The 17,097-nt window shown below is 48.2% G+C and overlaps 1 protein-coding gene across 1 annotated transcript; it reads right to left on the bottom strand.

Moving 5' to 3' along the window:
* Window positions 1-292: 292 nt before the first annotated feature.
* On the bottom strand, window positions 293-16,277 carry LOC119521167 (cytochrome P450 2B1-like). The gene is given in 8 exon segments (XM_037819221.1): window positions 293-612; window positions 2,080-2,221; window positions 3,282-3,417; window positions 3,419-3,461; window positions 4,344-4,536; window positions 7,896-8,072; window positions 15,313-15,473; window positions 16,187-16,277. Coding segments are annotated over 8 exon segments (1,125 nt in total). The 3' UTR covers window positions 293-430.
* Window positions 16,278-17,097: the final 820 nt, after the last annotated feature.

Raw genomic sequence — 17,097 nt, 5'->3', positions numbered from 1 at the left:
GAGAGGCAGGGGAGGTGTTTTAGAGTCCCATGGTGCAGGGCTCAGAGACTGAACCGGCCTTTTCAACCTAAGGAAGACGCAGGAAGGAGGGGGTGGGGAGGGTGGATGGCGGGGAGGCAGGGCCACGGGTTCTGCCATTGCAATCCTGTACAAGCCTGGACCAAATTTGGGCCTCAGTTTCTCTAACTTTGCCAAGGGTGGTGTGAAGAATAAATTATTGAAGGTTTCTGTTGGCCCTGAAACCCTAAGGCTTTATCCTCGGTCAATTGTGAAGGCATCTGAAGATCAACGGTGACTACAGCAGGCTGCACGGAGGACAGACTACAGAAGGGACTTCCCACAGGGCAGCGTGAGCAGGGGGAAGGAGTTCGCCAGTTCCAGAGGCTGGAGGAAGGATCCTGAGGGGGTTCTGCACCCCTTCTCCCCCTCCTTAGCCGGGCAGGAAGCAGAGCTGGTACAGGGGAGGCACCTTTCCCAGCCCGTTCTCCCGGGGTGTGAGGTTGATGTCTTCTGGGGCCTTGGGGCCGCCCAAGGAGAAATTCTGCAGAATCGAAGTGAAGAAGAGAAAGAGCTCGGCAGGGGCGACATTCTCTCCCAAACACAGGCGTTTCCCTGGGGGGGGGGAGGGATTGAAGATAGGGTGTCATTGGGGAGAGGACCCAGTTTCTCACCCCTACACCCCCAGGGCATTTGCCTGCTCATTTACATGGATTTCCATGTGAGATATTTCTGTTCATATTGTCCTCAATTCAAAGACCCTGGTTGTCTCTGTCTCTCTCTCTCTCTGTCTCTCTCTCTTTCTTTCTTTCTTTCTCTCTCTCTCTCTCTTTCTCTCTCTCCTGCCTCAGCCTGTCCCATAACGTCCCCTTTTCTGTCCCTTTTGGTCCCTTGTCATTGCCTGACTCACATTCTGTCTTTCTCTGTGTGTCTTGGGTTAGGGACATCAACAACTAAGCCAATTAGCTTGACAAAGTGGGAACAGTGCATGAGTGCCTGTCAAGGTGCCCGGCTCGCAGGCAGCAGTGAGAGCAAGTCGGGGGAAGCCGAGCCCCCCACTCCGGAACTGCTACTGCAAGGGGGCACCAGCACACCTGTCCCGGCTGGTAAAACACTGAGCTACTTCTGAACAGGTTGGTCTACAGATACTGCCCCAAGCTCCAGAGGGCCGCCTCGACCCCTCCCCCAAATCCCCAGGCGCACCCCGCAATCAGCCAGAGGGGTAAGCCTCCCACACCCACTGGTCGCTGCTGCTCGCCCTCGCCCTTGGATTTCTCCTCTCACATCCCCCACTCTTCCTGCAAGACGGGACCACCCAGTGCAATCGTGTCCCATCTAGTAGCCACCGTCTCCAGCACAAGCTTGCGCACGTGCGGCAAGAGTAAAGGATGGGCCGCGAAGGTGAACTGGGCTGGGCCACAGCTGGGGCTGCATCCTGTTACAGGATTTAAACAACGGACTAACAAAAAAACAAAAAAGAAATGTTCCTTCTCTCCCCTTCCGTTCCCTTTCTTTCTTCCTTCCTACCTTTCCTTCATCTATTTTCCTACCTACCTATTATCTATCTGTCAATCCATCGATCTATCACTTACCTTTGTGCGTGTGCACACATTTAATAAAAAAAATTGGGAAAGACATACTCTGAAAAATGAACAGATCTGTTTCTGCCTGATGAATCGCAGGTGAGTGTTTTACTTTCAAATTTATTTCTTGTGGCTTGTATAAAACTTGGGGAAAACAGGGAAAAAAACAATAAAGTTATTTTTATTCTGAAAGCGAAAAAAAAGCACTTTTCCCATTTCTTGGCACACAGCAGTTGCTCGATAATGGGTCCTTTATTTGTCCGCGGTTGTGCATGTGTGAGCACCATTGGTTTTCACTTCTGACACTATCACAGACTTGGCCTCCGTCTTCCTCCTTCACTGTCCCTCCTCTCTTTGCTTCCCCTGCACACTACCTTTGTTCTACAGATGTGTTGCTTTCTCTTTCTTTCAGAAGCCTCATCTTTTTAAAAACAATGTTCATCCAGTAGAAGAGGAGGTGAGCGCTGGCCCCTCACGGGGTGAGAAGAGTACCACTTACCCAGGGAGAATGGAACAAAGGCTTTCCGCTTCTTAGAGTTGCCCTCCACACTCAGGAAGTGGGCAGGATAGAAGGCATCTGGTTTCTCAAAGTGCCGTGGGTCATGGAGGATGCAGCTTATGACGGGGTACACAGCAGTGTCCTAAGAGGGCATCAAAGGCAAGGGGACCCGCGTGGCCGGCAACAAGGAGTGGCCAATTTAGTGGCAGCACGTCCACAGGCACTATCAGCTGCACTCCGTGTGTGGCCTACCGTTGGCGGCTAAAATATTGAAATGTCTGCCCTGTTTGGTTAAGCATGTCTGCTCCAATCCCTCCAGGCCCCGCACTGACCACCCTGACCCCTCTTCCCTGAGACCCTCTGGAGTTCTCCTTGATCCATCAACTAAAAGGTTCAATCTGGCCCAGCAGAGGCCTCCAATGCCCCAACTCCAGTACTAGGATCAGAATCTAATCTGATGGGTTGTTGCCCGGGGGATGACTGGATACTGCAACTGTCACCCCTAGGAATATCCATAGTCAGGAATATACTGAAACCATGAAAAAAGAATGAGTTAGAACCATAAGTATGGACCGGAAGATATGCCCAGATGTACAGTTAAATGAAAAAAAGGAAAGCCCTCTCCCACACACATATATACACACAGAGAAAGATAAAATGGAAAACAAAGTGCAAAATGTGTTCATACGCACATAAAGACAGTTGTGTAAAGAAACTTGCCACACTATGAACACGGATGCAAAGTGAAGGATGGAGCATGAACATCGCGATTTGGGGGTATAGATGTTGTATATGTCCGTATGAATGTGAAACACAGTATGGAAGAGAAATATCAAACTGTAAACACCTTCTCATGAAGGAGGAAGGTAGGGGAGAAGATGAAGTAGCTTAAAAAAAACAGGAGGCTCTATTATAGAACAACTTTCAATAAGTCTGTGGTACTTTCTCAGTAAAAGAAAATCTACCTAATAAAGCTTAAAGCTAATTTCCTGTAAATTTGAAATTATTTCAAATTTAACAGTTTAAGAAAAAGAAATAAGACAGAAGAGAAGGGCGAGGGCTTTGGTATATTTCCAAAATCTCACTCCTCCTCTGCCAGAGAAATCTGGAAAAAAAATTCTCATTGTAATCCAGTGACTGTAAGACACAGGCAGCTGGCATCCTCTGTCCAAGATGCTATGGTCAGAGAATCTTGGTCTCACCTTAGAGAGGAGATATCCCTGGAAGTGGGTGTCCCTGATGACAGCGTGGGGGATGGCGATGGGGACGAGGTCACTGTATCTCTGAATCTCGTGGATGACGGCATCCCTATAAGGCATTTTTGCCCTGTGATGGAAGGCGATGGGGACCGATCACCCTGTCAATCTCTGTTTGGACTTTCTCTAAGGATGGACAGAAGCATCATGAAGTGTCCAGAGCAGTGGGCACAACCACAGCACCACAAAATGCCCTGCAGGCTGGGGGGGGGGCATTAATATAAAATGTTGGGTTGTTGCTCCTTCTCAATGAAAACAGCAGGAAGGAAAGTTATTGGCTTCTTTATGGGGGAATCTTGCTTGAGGTCTCCCCTGTAGTTACTAGAAGGGTTCACTTTGGGTAAAGATGATTGGGTAGAAACTGGATATTCAACACTGAAAGTCAAGTTTTTCTCTTCAACTAAGAATGAGTTGGGGCTGGGACTGGCATCAGATCCTGTCCTCCCACCAACCTGCTGTGTGGTCTGGGTAAAGTCTCTTCCCCACTCTGGATCTTAAATTCCTTACCTAGAAAATAAGGGTTCTGACTAGATGCAGCCTTTTAAATTTGTTGGAAACAGGCAATCTACTCCAAATAGTCAAGTTCCTCGTCAACCTCAAAATGAGCTGTCAAGAGCCAAGTGCTTTTGTAGACTGCAAAATGCTTTGAAATTATAATTCCTTGTGACAATGACATGTTTTGTGAACTGGAAAGCACCTTGAAACCATCCAAGTGGTTTGCAAGTTGCAAAAAACACTTCAGAAAAAGAAAAATATCTTCTAAACCACAGGGTGCTTCAGCAAATGAAAAATATTTTGTGAACTGTAAAGAGCCTTGTCAAATTCAAAGGGCTTTGCAGTGGCAAAGATTTATCATAATTTACAAATCCCTACAGGGGTGGACTTTTATTATTTTTCAGACTAGCCAGGACAGAGCTGTCTGTCCCACCCATCACCCAACAACCTTCCACCACAGCCACAGAGACCCTCAGCTCTCCCCTGTCCACACCCACCATAAGCCCAGCTAACCTGAGACATCAGGGTGCTTGAGAAGGAGTAAAATCCCATAGCGGAGGGTGGTGCTAGAGGTCTCGGTGCCAGCAAAGAGCAGTATGAGGGTGGCGAGGACGAGATTTTGCGGGTGGAAGTCACTCTCAGGAACGGAGTGGAAGAGGACATCCTTAATTTCTCCACTTGCAAAGATTTCCAGTTCCTGGGTGTTCTAGTTTGCTAATGCTGCAGAATGCAAAACACCAGAGATGGACTGGCTTTTATAAAAAGGGGGTTTATTTGGCTATACAGTTACAGTCTTAAGGCCATAAAGTGTCCAAGGTAACACATCAGTAATCAGGTACCTTCACTGGAGGATGGCAAATGGCGTCCGGAAAACCTCTGTTAGCTGGAAAGGCACATGGCTGGCGTCTGCTCCAAAGTTCTGGTTTCAAAATGGCTTTCTCCCAGGACATTCCTCTCTAGCAAGCTTGCTCTTCTTCAAAACGTCACTCACAGCTGCACTGAGTTCCATCTCTTTGAGTCAGCATGTTTATATGGCTCCACTGATCAAGGCCCACCCTGAATGGGTGGGGCCATGCCTCAATGGAAATGTCCTATCATCTACAGTTGGGTGGGGCGCATCTCCATGCAAACAACCTAATTCAAACATTCCAACTTAATCCCCACTATTCTGTCTGCCCCACAAGATTGCATCAAAGAATATGGCTTTTTCTGGGGGACATAATACATTCAAACCGGCACATTCCACCCCCTGGACCCCAGAAAAACATATTCTTTCCAAGTACAAAATACATTCATTCCATCACAATATCACAAAAACTTAAATCATTTCAGTAACAAAAGTTAAGTACAAGTTCCCATCAAAATCAATTACAGGCATGGTGGGTCCTAAGGCACAATTCTCCTTTAGCTTTGGATCTGTGGACTTAGAACAAGTTATATGCTTCCAATATACAAAGGAGGGACATTCACAGGATAAACATTCCCATTGCCATAAGGGGAAAGAGTAAGGAAAACAGGGTTAACAGGACCAAAACAGTTCCTAAAACCTGCAGGACAAACTCCATTAGATTTCAAAGTCTGAGTCATTTATAGAACAACGTTGCATCCTTGGGGCTTGAGAGAGCGGGAGTCTAACCCTTCCTAAGGGCCTTTTCGGCAGCCCTTTCCTCTCCAAATGCTTAGGTGAGTGCTCCAACATACCCACACATTGGGGAGACCACCTTCTTGGCCCCACCCTCCTCAAACATTGGGGCAGCTCCCGGATTCCCTTCCATCTCCGGGGCACAAGCTCAACCCCTTCCGAACAGTGTGGTGGCAGCCAGGCTCTCCCCAATTCCCTGGGAATGTGTTCCACCCTCTTTGGGACCTCAGGTGGCAAAACTCTTCCAGAGCATCAAGGTGGAAAGCCCACCCTCGACCTCCGGGGCAAACTCACCCTTTCCATGTGTGTGGGCTGCTCCACTCTCTCAGCCCGAGACCTCCTGACTCCAGACCTCAACCTCCATGGCTCTGTCTTTGAAGAGATTTTTCCTTTAATTTTTTCCTTGTCTGTCTCCTCCAGTCCAGACCGGCAATGGCTCTGTCTATAAAGATCTCGCAAAAATTCTGTTGGCTTTGCATGAAGCACACAGGGGTCAAAGCCATCAGACAATAGGACTTTCCACAAATCCTTTCTGCTTAACTCCTTTTCCAATCTTGGCTCCTACTGAAATGGCGGCTGGGTTCCACGTTTGGTTACATCCTCACGTTGGGCTGTAGCTTCTGGGATTCCACCCCCTGGAAGCTTGTAATTTTCCAAGCCATCAACTTCTGGTTTCTTTGAACCCAAGAGTTCAGTTCTAAGTTTATCTCTCTCTGCTCACATTTTACTATAAGCTGCAAGGAGAAGCCAGGATACATCCTCCACATGTAGTCTGGAGATCTCCTCAGCTAAGTATTCCAGGTTGTTGCTTCCAGATTCTTCCTTCCATCTGACACCAGGACTCAATTTTGCCAAATTCTGTGCCACTTTAAAACAAGGATCGCCTTTCTTCCAGTTTGCAACAACACATTCATCATTTCTGCTCAAGTCCTCATCAGAAGTATCTTTAGAGTCCATATTTCCACAAACAGTCTCTTTAAAGCAGTTTTGGCCTTTTCTATCAAGCTCTTCACAATTCTTCCAGAAACTTCCCCTTATCCATTTGAAAAGCCATTCCAACATGTTTGGTATTTGCAGACTCAGCAGCAAAAGCACCCTACTTCTGGTACCAAAATCTGTTCTAGTTTGCTAATGCTGCAGAATGCAAAACACCAGAGATGGACTGGCTTTTATAAAAAGGGGGTTTATTTGGCTATACAGTTACAGTCTTAAGGCCATAAAGTGTCCAAGGTAACACATCAGTAATCAGGTACCTTCACTGGAGGATGGCAAATGGCGTCCGGAAAACCTCTGTTAGCTGGAAAGGCACATGGCTGGCGTCTGCTCCAAAGTTCTGGTTTCAAAATGGCTTTCTCCCAGGACATTCCTCTCTAGCAAGCTTGCTCTTCTTCAAAACGTCACTCACAGCTGCACTGAGTTCCATCTCTTTGAGTCAGCATGTTTATATGGCTCCACTGATCAAGGCCCACCCTGAATGGGTGGGGCCATGCTGCAATGGAAATGTCCTATCATCTACAGTTGGGTGGGGCGCATCTCCATGCAAACAACCTAATTCAAACATTCCAACTTAATTCCCACTATTCTGTCTGCCCCACAAGATTGCATCAAAGAATATGGCTTTTTCTGGGGGACATAATACATTCAAACCGGCACACTGGGTCTTCTTTTCAACCTGCTCACCCCCAGATACTCTGTGCCAATTTTTTTCGTTTTCGTCTCACATTTTTTTTTTTTTTCCTTTCTCTATTCAAGGCGAACAGAGAGGCAACAAGAGTGGTCCTGGGAACCAAACTGCATGGACTCAAATGCAGCCCCTCCTCCCTTTACAAGGTGTATATCTTTTTTCGGGCAAAGAACTTAACCCTTCTACTTCCATTTCCTCATCTGAGGTTGTTTTGATATTATGTATGTAAGTGCTCAAGAAACATCAGTGACTAATATTTTCATTATACTATTATCATTATCCTTCTCCGTCCTTGGATGTCTTTATTGCCCTGATCGACCCTCGTGGCTGTCCATCTAGAGGAGATAATATTTGAAAATGTTTGAGGAGTATAGTACTTGCCAGACCAATCAGAATAGACATAGGCCTCCAACCAGTCAGAATAGACATGGGCCTCCAACCAATCAAAACAGACATGGGCTTCCAACCAATCAGAATGGGAGGAAGGGGGGGACGTCCCAGAGGTCCCCTGCTGGACCAGACATTAACTGTTTGGTTGCCGCCTCTTTCCTGGGAGAGGCTGAGGCAGGCAAGAGGTGGGTATGGGGAGGCTCGGGTCGGTGGCTCTTTTTCCAGTCCATAAAAGAAGTATTTCAGTATTTAAGCAACACATACATCGTACCCAAACCTACCAGCTCATTGCCAGTACCGTGCCAATCGCTCTCTTTCCCACCCACCCCCAATCCAGCCTGGCCCTTGCCTTGTCCATCCGGAGCAGGAAGGAATCGATAAAGTCCTGCAGAGTGCTGGGGTCCAGGGTGTGTCGGTGCTTCTCAATGTTCTCAGTGATAAAATCTTTCAGTTCTTGAAAGTGGCTGGACAAATGTGTGTGCATGCTGGGAAAGTATCTCAAGATGACAGAGAGGAGCTCAAACACCTAGGGGAAGCAGGGAAGTTCCCAGAACCTGTTCCACCCTCTCTGGGCTAGGGCTGGGGGCCCAGGGCTTCCACCGTGGGGGTTGAGGTTGTGCACTGCACAACCTAAGGGGAGTCAGTCACCTGTAGCCTTAGGGAAGGCGCCTCCCAGCCGAGCTTACACACACTGCACACACACACTCACATACACACACACCCAGTGGTACCTGCACAGCTGCACTGTCGCAATCACACTCCCCATCTGCTGAGGGTCCTCCCGGTTCACTGCTAGGAGGGTGTAGGGGTTGAAGTGTGCACTCAGCTGGTGGCATGTGGACCTTGAGGTCTGTATTAGTTAGGGTTCTCTTTGGAAACAGAATCAATGAGAGATGTCTCTGATTATCAAATTGTAAAAGTGACTCACGCAACTGCAGGAGCGCACAAGTCCAAATTCTGCAGAGCCGTCAACAAGCTGTCAACTCCAAGGAAGACGTCCGACGAACTCCTCAGGAAACGAACTGGCAACTTCGACGAGCTCCCCAGGAAATGCTTCACTGAGCAGCTGAAGAAGAAGTGAAGGTTCTCTAACCGTCCGGCTTATAAGCCTCCAACTGATCACCCGGACCAAATCCAGCCAATTGCATTCTCTCACTGTGGAAGCATGCCCCTTGATGAGTCATCAGTCAGCTGCAGTCAATTGACTGATGATCCGACAAACCAGCCCGTTGGTTTATTAACCAGCCTCAAATATCCTCACAGCAATCGTCAGGCCAGTGCCCGCTTGACCAGACAGCTAGGCCACCTAGCCAAGTTGATACATGAACCCAACCATCACAGTCCACCCCTTGTCAACTTGGCATTTGTACACATCACCTAAAACCATACCTTCAAAATGAACGTTACAGCTTATGCCTTATGATAAGGGGATAAGACAGAGAAGAAAGCAAAAATATTTTCTTTACAGACAAATACAAACATAATCATAACAAACGAGGAGGAAATATTCATGTCATCATAGTCCTCGTTTCTGTAACTGGTCACGTGGCCGTAGTTCATATTTATCACTACCTTCTTCCACTACCCATTCCATGTTCCCTTTACCCTCAGCAAGCACTTCAGCTGGCTGTGGTTCTTTGCCTGGTGGGGTGACCCAAACCTTCATTCCTGAAGTTTCCTGGCTATTGATAGTCCTGCCTGGATTGGGTTGTTGCAGTTTTCCATTGACTTGAATCACGGGGCATGGTAGTACTAAGAGACGCCCCAGGGGATCTCCTGTATGCCAGGAAAACTCTTCTTTACTTCCATTGTGTAGTTGCAGTGCTATTTCCCCTTGATAGTCAGGATCAATCACCCCAGCCAGTACAGTAATCCCCTTACTTGCCTGTTGATTCAGAGGCATAAGAAGCCCAAAGTGGCCAGGTGGCAGTCTTAACTTCCAGTTCAATGGGATTATTGTTGTGTTTCCTGGTGGAAGCACTCCTCCTTTTGGAACCAAGACTTGTAGACCAGCAGAGCTTAAACTTGCAGGGACAGGAAGCAAAAATTTCCCTAGTGGATCACTAGGAGTGATAGTGAGTGGTGCTACTCCTGTTTCCACCCCTTGATTCCTGGACCCATGAATCCTGGCTATGGGAGAAACAGCACCATAGAGTGGACGCTGATTCAGAGCATACACAGCCTCCTGGAGAACACTGCCCCAGCCCTGCAAGGTACTGCCACCTAGTTGGCGCCGTAATTGAGTCTTCAATAGGCCATTCCACCGTTCTATCAACCCAGCTGCTTCTGGATGATGGGGAACATGGTAAGACCACAGAATTCCATGAGCGTGTGCCCATCCCCTCACTTCATTTGCTGTGAAGTGGGTTCCTTGGTCCGAAGCAATGCTGTGTGGAATACCATGACGGTGGATGAGGCATTCTGTAAGTCCACGTATCGTAGTTTTGGCAGAAGCATGTCGTGCAGGGAAGGCAAACCCATATCCGGAGTATGTGTCTATTCCAGTAAGAACAAATCACTGCCCTTTCCATGATGGAAGTGGTCTGATGTAATCAACCTGCCACCAGCTAGCAGGCTGATCACCCTGAGGAATGGTGCCATATCGGGGACTGAGTGTGGGTCTCTGCTGCTGGCAAATTGGGCACTCAGCAGTGGCTGTGGCCAGGTCAGCCTTGGTGAGTGGAAGTCCAAGTTGCTGAGCCCATGCATAACCTCCATCCCTACCACCATGACCACTTTGTTCATGAGCCCATTGGGCAATGACAGGAGTTGCTGGGGAAAGAGGCTGATTGGTATCCACCAAACGGGTCATTTTATCCACTTGGTTATTAAAACCTTCTTCTGCTGAAGTCACCCTCTGGTGAGCATTCACATGGGACACAAATATCTTCATGGTTTTTGCCCACTCAGAAAGGTCTATCCACATACCCCTTCCCCAGACTTCTTTGTCACCAATCTTCCAATCATGTTCCTTCCAAGTCCCTGACCATCCAGCCAAACCATTAGTAACAGCCCATGAATGAGTATACAGACGCACCTCTGGCCAGTTCTCCTTCCAAGCAAAGTGAACAACCGGGTGCACTGCTCGAAGTTCTGCCCACTGGGAGGATTTCCCCTCACCACTGTCCTTCAGGGATATCCCAGAATAGGGGCTGCAGTGCTGCAGCTGTCCACTTTCGGGTGGTACCTGCACATCGTGCAGAACCATCTGTAAACCAGGCCCGAGTCTTCTCTTCCTCAGTCAACTGACTGTAAGGAACTCCCCAAGATGCCATAGCTGTGGGCTGGGAAAGAGAAGGTAAGGTGGAAGGAGTAGGGGCCATGGGCATTTGGGCCACTTCCTCATGTAACTTACTTGTACCTTCAGGACCTGCTCAAGCTCTATCTCGTATATACCATTTCCATTTTATGATGAAGTGCTGCTGTGCACGCCCAACTTTATGGCTTAGTGGGTCAGATAACACCCAGCTCATGATAGGTAACTCAGGTCTCATGGTAACTTGGTGGCCCATGGTTAAGCGTTCCATCTCTACTAAGGCCCAGTAGCAGGCCAACAGTTGTTTCTCAAATGGAGAGTAGTTATCTGCAGAAGATGGTAAAGCTTTACTCCAAAATCCTAAGGGCCTGCGTTGTGATTCTCCTATAGGAGCCTGCCAGAGGCTCCAAACAGCATCTCTATTTGCCACTGACACTTCCAGCGCCATTGGATCAGCTGGATCATATGGTCCAAGCGGCAGAGCAGCTTGCACAGCAGCCTGGACCTGTCGCAGAGCCTCATCTTGCTCCGGTCCCCTCTCAAAACTAGAAGCTTTTCTAGTCACTCGGTAAATGGGCCGGAGCAGCACACCTAAATGAGGAATATGTTGTCTCCAAAACCCAAAGAGGCCAACTAAGCATTGTGCCTCTTTTTTGGTTGTAGGAGGGGCCAGATGCAGCAGCTTATCCTTCACCTTAGAAGGAATATCTCGACAGGCCCCACACCACTGGACACCTAGAAATTTTACTGAGGTGGAAGGGCCTTGTATTTTTGTTGGATTTATCTCCCATCCTCTGCCACGCAAATACCTTACCAACAAATCTAGAGTAGTTGCTACTTCTTGCTCACTAGGTCCAATCAACATGATATCATCAATATAATGGACCAGTGGGATGTCTTGTGGGAGGGAGAAATGATCAAGATCCCTGCGGACAATATTATGACATAGGGCTGGAGAGTTGATATAACCCTGAGGTAGCACGGTGAATGTAAACTGCTGGCCTTGCCAGCTGAATGCAAACTGTTTCTGGTGGTCCTTGCTGACAGCAATAGAGAAAAAAGCATTTGCCAGATCAATAGCTGCATACCAGGTACCAGGGGATGTGTTGATTTGCTCAAGCAATGATACCACATCTGGGACAGCAGCTGCAATTGGAGTCACCACCTGGTTAAGCTTACGATAATCCACAGTCATCCTCCAAGACCCATCTGTTTTCTGCACAGGCCAAATAGGAGAGTTGAATGGGGATGTGGTGGGAATCACCACCCCTGCATCCTTCAAGTCCTTAAGAGTGGCATTAATCTCTGCAATCCCTCCAGGAATCCGGTATTGCTTCTGGTTCACTACTTTGCTAGGCAGGGGCAGTTCTAGTGGCTTCCACTTGGCCTTTCCCACCATAATAGCCCTCACTCCAGGATTCAAGGAACCAATGTGAGGATTCTGCCAGTTGCTGAGTATGTCTATTCCAATTATGCATCCTGGCACTGGGGAAATAACCACAGAATGGGTCCGGGGACCCACTGGACCCACTGTGAGACGGACCTGGGCTAAAACTCCATCAATCATCTGACCTCCATAAGCCCCAACTCTGACTGGTGGACCAGAGTGACGTTTTGGGTCTCCGGGAATTAATGTCACTTCTGACCCAGTGTCTAATAATCCACGAAATATCTGATCATTTCCTTTTCCCCAATGCACAGTCACCCTGGTAAAAGGCCATAGGTCCCCCTGGGGAAGGCTGGGAGGAAGATTAACAGTATAAATTTTTGGCAGTGTGACAGGGTCCTTCTCCAAGGGTACCCGGCCTTCCCTTCATTCAAGGGGCTCTGGATCTGTAAACTGTCTCAAGTCTGGGAATTGATTAAGGGGCCGTGACTCTCTGCTTTTGTAATTCAAGGGAGATTTTTGTTCACGTGGCCTAGAATTCTTCTGCTTATATAGTTCAAACAAGAATTTAGTCGATTGCCCATCTATTTTACTACTTGGTACTCCATGATCCAGTAGCCAACGCCACAAGTCTCTACGAGTCATGTTATTTTGATTGCTGCTTTGAGCCTGTTTTCCATTATGGTAGCCCTGTCCACCTTGTCTGTGGCGATTAACTGCAGCCACTTGGCTTCTGCTGACTTGGGACCCGATTATCCCCATTGTGTTTAAGGATTCCAGTTCAGTGACAGCAGTTCCTACAGTAATATCTGACCTACAGAGAAGGGCGACTACAGAGCTCTTCAGGGATGATGGAGCTAGTTTCACAAATTGATTCCTTACAGTCCTGGTAAAAGGTGTGTCCTCTGGACATTCCAGGGCTGTGTGAGCAGGTCTTCCATGATAAATCCACTCTAACATTCCAATCTCTCTAAGCCTTTGAATCCCCTCCTCCACATTATAGCAGGGCAGTTCTGGCATTTCAATCTCTGGTAATGCCTGCCACCTTTTGATCCATGTTTCAGCCAGCCACCCAAACAAACTGTTAACACCCTTTCTAACCCCTCGAGCTACAACACTGAATGCAGAATCTCTGCTTAGTGGGCCCATATCAGTAAATTCAGCCTGATCCAACCTTATATTCCTTCCACCATTATCCCACACTCTCAATATCCATTCCCACACATATTCCCCTGGTTTCTGTCTGTATAAATTGGAAAACTCATACAGTTCTTTTGGAGTATAGCATACTTCCTCATGGGTCACACTTTGTACCTCACCCTTTGGGGCTTGTTGGGACTTGAGCCTAGTTATAGGTCTTGAAGCAAAAACTGGTGGTGGGGGTGGGTCATGAAAAGAGTTAGAATTATCTCTCAAGCCATTCACCTCAGGGCACTCTGTTGCATTTTCATCTCTTAAAACACGATTAATCTCTCCAGACAAAAGAGTGAGGGCTGCTTCCTCAGGGGAGGTGATTACAAGATTAGCAGGCATTGAAGGGTCAATCTCCTTAGGTGGGAGTTGCATGGCAGGCTCCTTAGGTCAGACTGGAGGCAGAGAAGCTGTTTCCCCAGGACAGCCCTCTACAGGTAACTCTAACAATGACCCAGCAGAATCCAGGGTTCCAATGTCCTCACTGTCATTATTATCAATCCATATGTCCCCATCCCAAGTTTCCGGATCCCATTCTTTTCCAATCAATGCCTTTACTTTAACAGCAGACACCCTGAGAGGTTGAGATTTTAGTTTACGCTGTAAATGTGCTACTCGCACAATAAGAGACTGCGTCTGATTTTCAGAAACCTCCATCTGCGGGCACAGGAAATAAGATTTTCTTTCAGGGCACAGATGGAACCCTTTACGTCTGTCATACGGTGTTCAAGTTTTGAATTTGAAGCCTTTAGCTCATCCCTTTCTCTTACAACTGTATCCAAAGTATCTAAGAGCAGCCAGCCAACATCATTATACCTCTTAATACTGCAAAACTCCGTGAAAGTGTCGAAAACACTGTCACCCAGAGCCTCGCTTCGTACTAGAGCACAATTAGGAGAATCAAATGGTGCTATTTTGCATATTTCCTTTGCCAACTCCTGCCATGGACTGTTAGTACCCTCTTGATTATTGGAAATAGAGTCATTAGTGCCTCTGAATCTAATCAGAGTAGAAAACAAATTGTAAAAGCCCATTTTAAGATACCATTTCTCAAGAACCACTTCCAGTACCAAGTTGTATTAGTTAGGGTTCTCCTTGGAAACAGAATCAATGAGAGATGTCTCTGATTATCAAATTGTAAAAGTGACTCATGCAACTGCGGGAGCGCACAAGTCCAAATTCTGCAGAGCCATCAACAAGCTGTCAACTCCAAGGAAGACGTCCGACGAACTCCTCGGAAACGAACCGACAACTTTGACGAACTCCTCAGGAAACGAACCGGCAACTTCGACGAGCTCCCCAGGAAATGCTTCACCGAGCAGCTGAAGAAGTGAAGATTCTCTAACCGTCCGGCTTATAAGCCTCCAACTGATCACCCGGACCAAGTCCAGCCAATTGCATTCTCTCACTGTGGAAGCACACCCCTTGATGAGTCATCAGTCAGCTGCAGTCAATTGACTGATGATCCGACAAACCAGCCCGTTGGTTTATTAACCAGCCTCAAATATCCTCACAGCAATCCTCAGGCCAGTGCCCGCTTGACCAGACAGCTAGGCCACCTAGCCAAGTTGACACATGAACCCAACCATCACAGGGTCCAAGGATGTGTGTGTGAATAAAAGTGAGAGTCCATGTGTTCATGTAACTGGACTTGGAAAGCTCTCCTGGACAGAACTTTTCAGGCTGTGCAGTAGTAAACTAATTTCAGCAATGTTTTCCCTTGAGGAAGGGTGTCATTTTCTAATTCCCACAAAGGCCCCATGCAAGCTACTAGCAGTCTCTGGGAGGTTACTAAGTAAGCAATTTCCTTCCCTTCCAGAAACAGAATTCTTCATGCCCTCCTGCTTCCTTGCTCAGAACCAGAAGCACCTTGTCGGCTTCCCAGGATCAAACCACCCCAATTCCTGACCTGCCAGGGAATCTTGGCCTCACCTGGCTGTAGAAAGAGCTGCAGTTGAGGAAGGCTTGGTTCAGTACATTCAACAGCCTTAAGAATTTGGGGTCCTGGTAGTTAAAGCGCTCACCAAAGATGATGGAGCACATGATATTGGCCGTGACAGAGTGAAAGTGGAGCGTTGGGTCCAGATATGCCCCTGGGGAGGAGAGGTCTGTCACGGGGGAGTGCGGTCTCTGTGTCCTTGGGGTGACTCTGATCCGGCTGGTGCTAGCTTACCTTGTTTTGCTGGTTTCTCTGTCTCCCAGGCACCCCTTCTTTTACGAGGCCTCTGTAGCTCGGCTTTTCTCTCTGGGCGTGTCCCTCCCTGTGCCCCTCATGGTTGGCTTGGTCTCTGGCTTGGGCTGGCCTTCTTGGTGCCTCTGTACATCCCTCTGGCCTTTTCTGGCTCTTTCTTTGAGACACAGTCCCTTCTTTTCATTTCTTCTTTCTCTCCTCATGCCCCCAACTCTCCTGTATCCCTCTGTCTTCTATCTCACTGACAATTTGTCTCTTCCCTGGACTCTTTTTCTTTTTATTTCTTCATCTTTTTCTTGAAGTTTCTGCTTCTAGATCTACTTTATCAGTGTCCTCAGTTCTTTCTCTGTTGCTTCTCTCTGTGAGTCCCCGTCTCTCTGTTTCTCCCTGCTTTCTCTGCCTCTCCCTCTCTCCCTCGCAGTCTCTGTCTCTCTTTGTCTACTTCATTCTCTTTCTCTGTTTCTGTCTGTCTGTCTCTGCTCTCTTTCCCTGAACCTGTCTCTGCATCTCCCTACCTCTGTCTCTGTCTCTATCAGTCATATTCTCTCTCCCTCTGTCTGTCCCCATCTCGGCACCCCCTGCCCCAGCCCCCAGCCCCCTCCCCATCAGGCTCACCCTGGGATTTCTGCAGCCCCTCCACCAGGCACTGAGCCTCCTCCTGGATCCGCTCCTCGATGCCCCGCTTCCCCATCCCGAAGCCCTTCATGCTGGCCAGTGAGAATCACCGGAGGACTTTCCAAGAGTTTTCTTTGGTGAAGGCCACATCTGGTTGGTGAGGCATGGAGGGAAGGTTGGGAGGACGCATTGGAGGCTCCCTCGTTCTCTACCTGGTCCCTGGACATGTCCCCCACTCACCAGACCCCTGGAAGAGCGGGTCAACCACGGAGACTTTCCCTCGGCCTGAGAAAGCCTCAGCCTGTTCCACCAGGGCCTCCCGCACCGCCTCGTAGCCGCACAGGATGACGGCCGGCTGGGTCCCCAGGTAGACGGTGAACACGTCCCTGTATTTCTTCTGCAGCTGTAGGGGCAAGGTCCATCAGTCTCTAACTCAAGAGAAGGGCCTTATTCTCTCATGCCTGGATCACACCTTCCAGTTCAGCCTCAACCCCACGGGCTGCAGCCCCATCAGGAAAGAATGGGGACACTCTGTGGCCTCTGTCAAGCGCTCCACCCCGACGCCTTGGCCCAAGGGTTCTACTGCTCAGCTTGTCCAAGAACCTCCAGTCTTTGAATTTTAAGAAAAGCGAAGACTCCCCAGATCTGATCTTCAGTGCATCCAGCCTCCTTCCAGGACCCCAACTCAGAGCTTCAAGCCTTTGAGAATTTCTCTCTCCAGTCTACCTTCCCTCCATCATATCTCATAGGAATTGCAGAAGCTTCACTAGTGGCCAGAATAAGAGAGCTCTCAAGCTCTCTTGCAAAATCTCACCCAGAAGTTTGGCCTGCATCCCCCTTGCCACCTCTGAGCTCTGTTTCCCATCCACCCACCTCCTGCCTTTCCATACCCTCCCCTCAACCCCCATATC

This window comes from Choloepus didactylus, chromosome 27 (genome assembly GCF_015220235.1).
Source record: "Choloepus didactylus isolate mChoDid1 chromosome 27, mChoDid1.pri, whole genome shotgun sequence".
In the NCBI taxonomy this organism is placed as follows: domain Eukaryota; kingdom Metazoa; phylum Chordata; class Mammalia; order Pilosa; family Megalonychidae; genus Choloepus; species Choloepus didactylus.
Note: the sequence above shows the minus strand (reverse complement) of the source record. Positions and strands in the feature narration are given on the sequence as shown.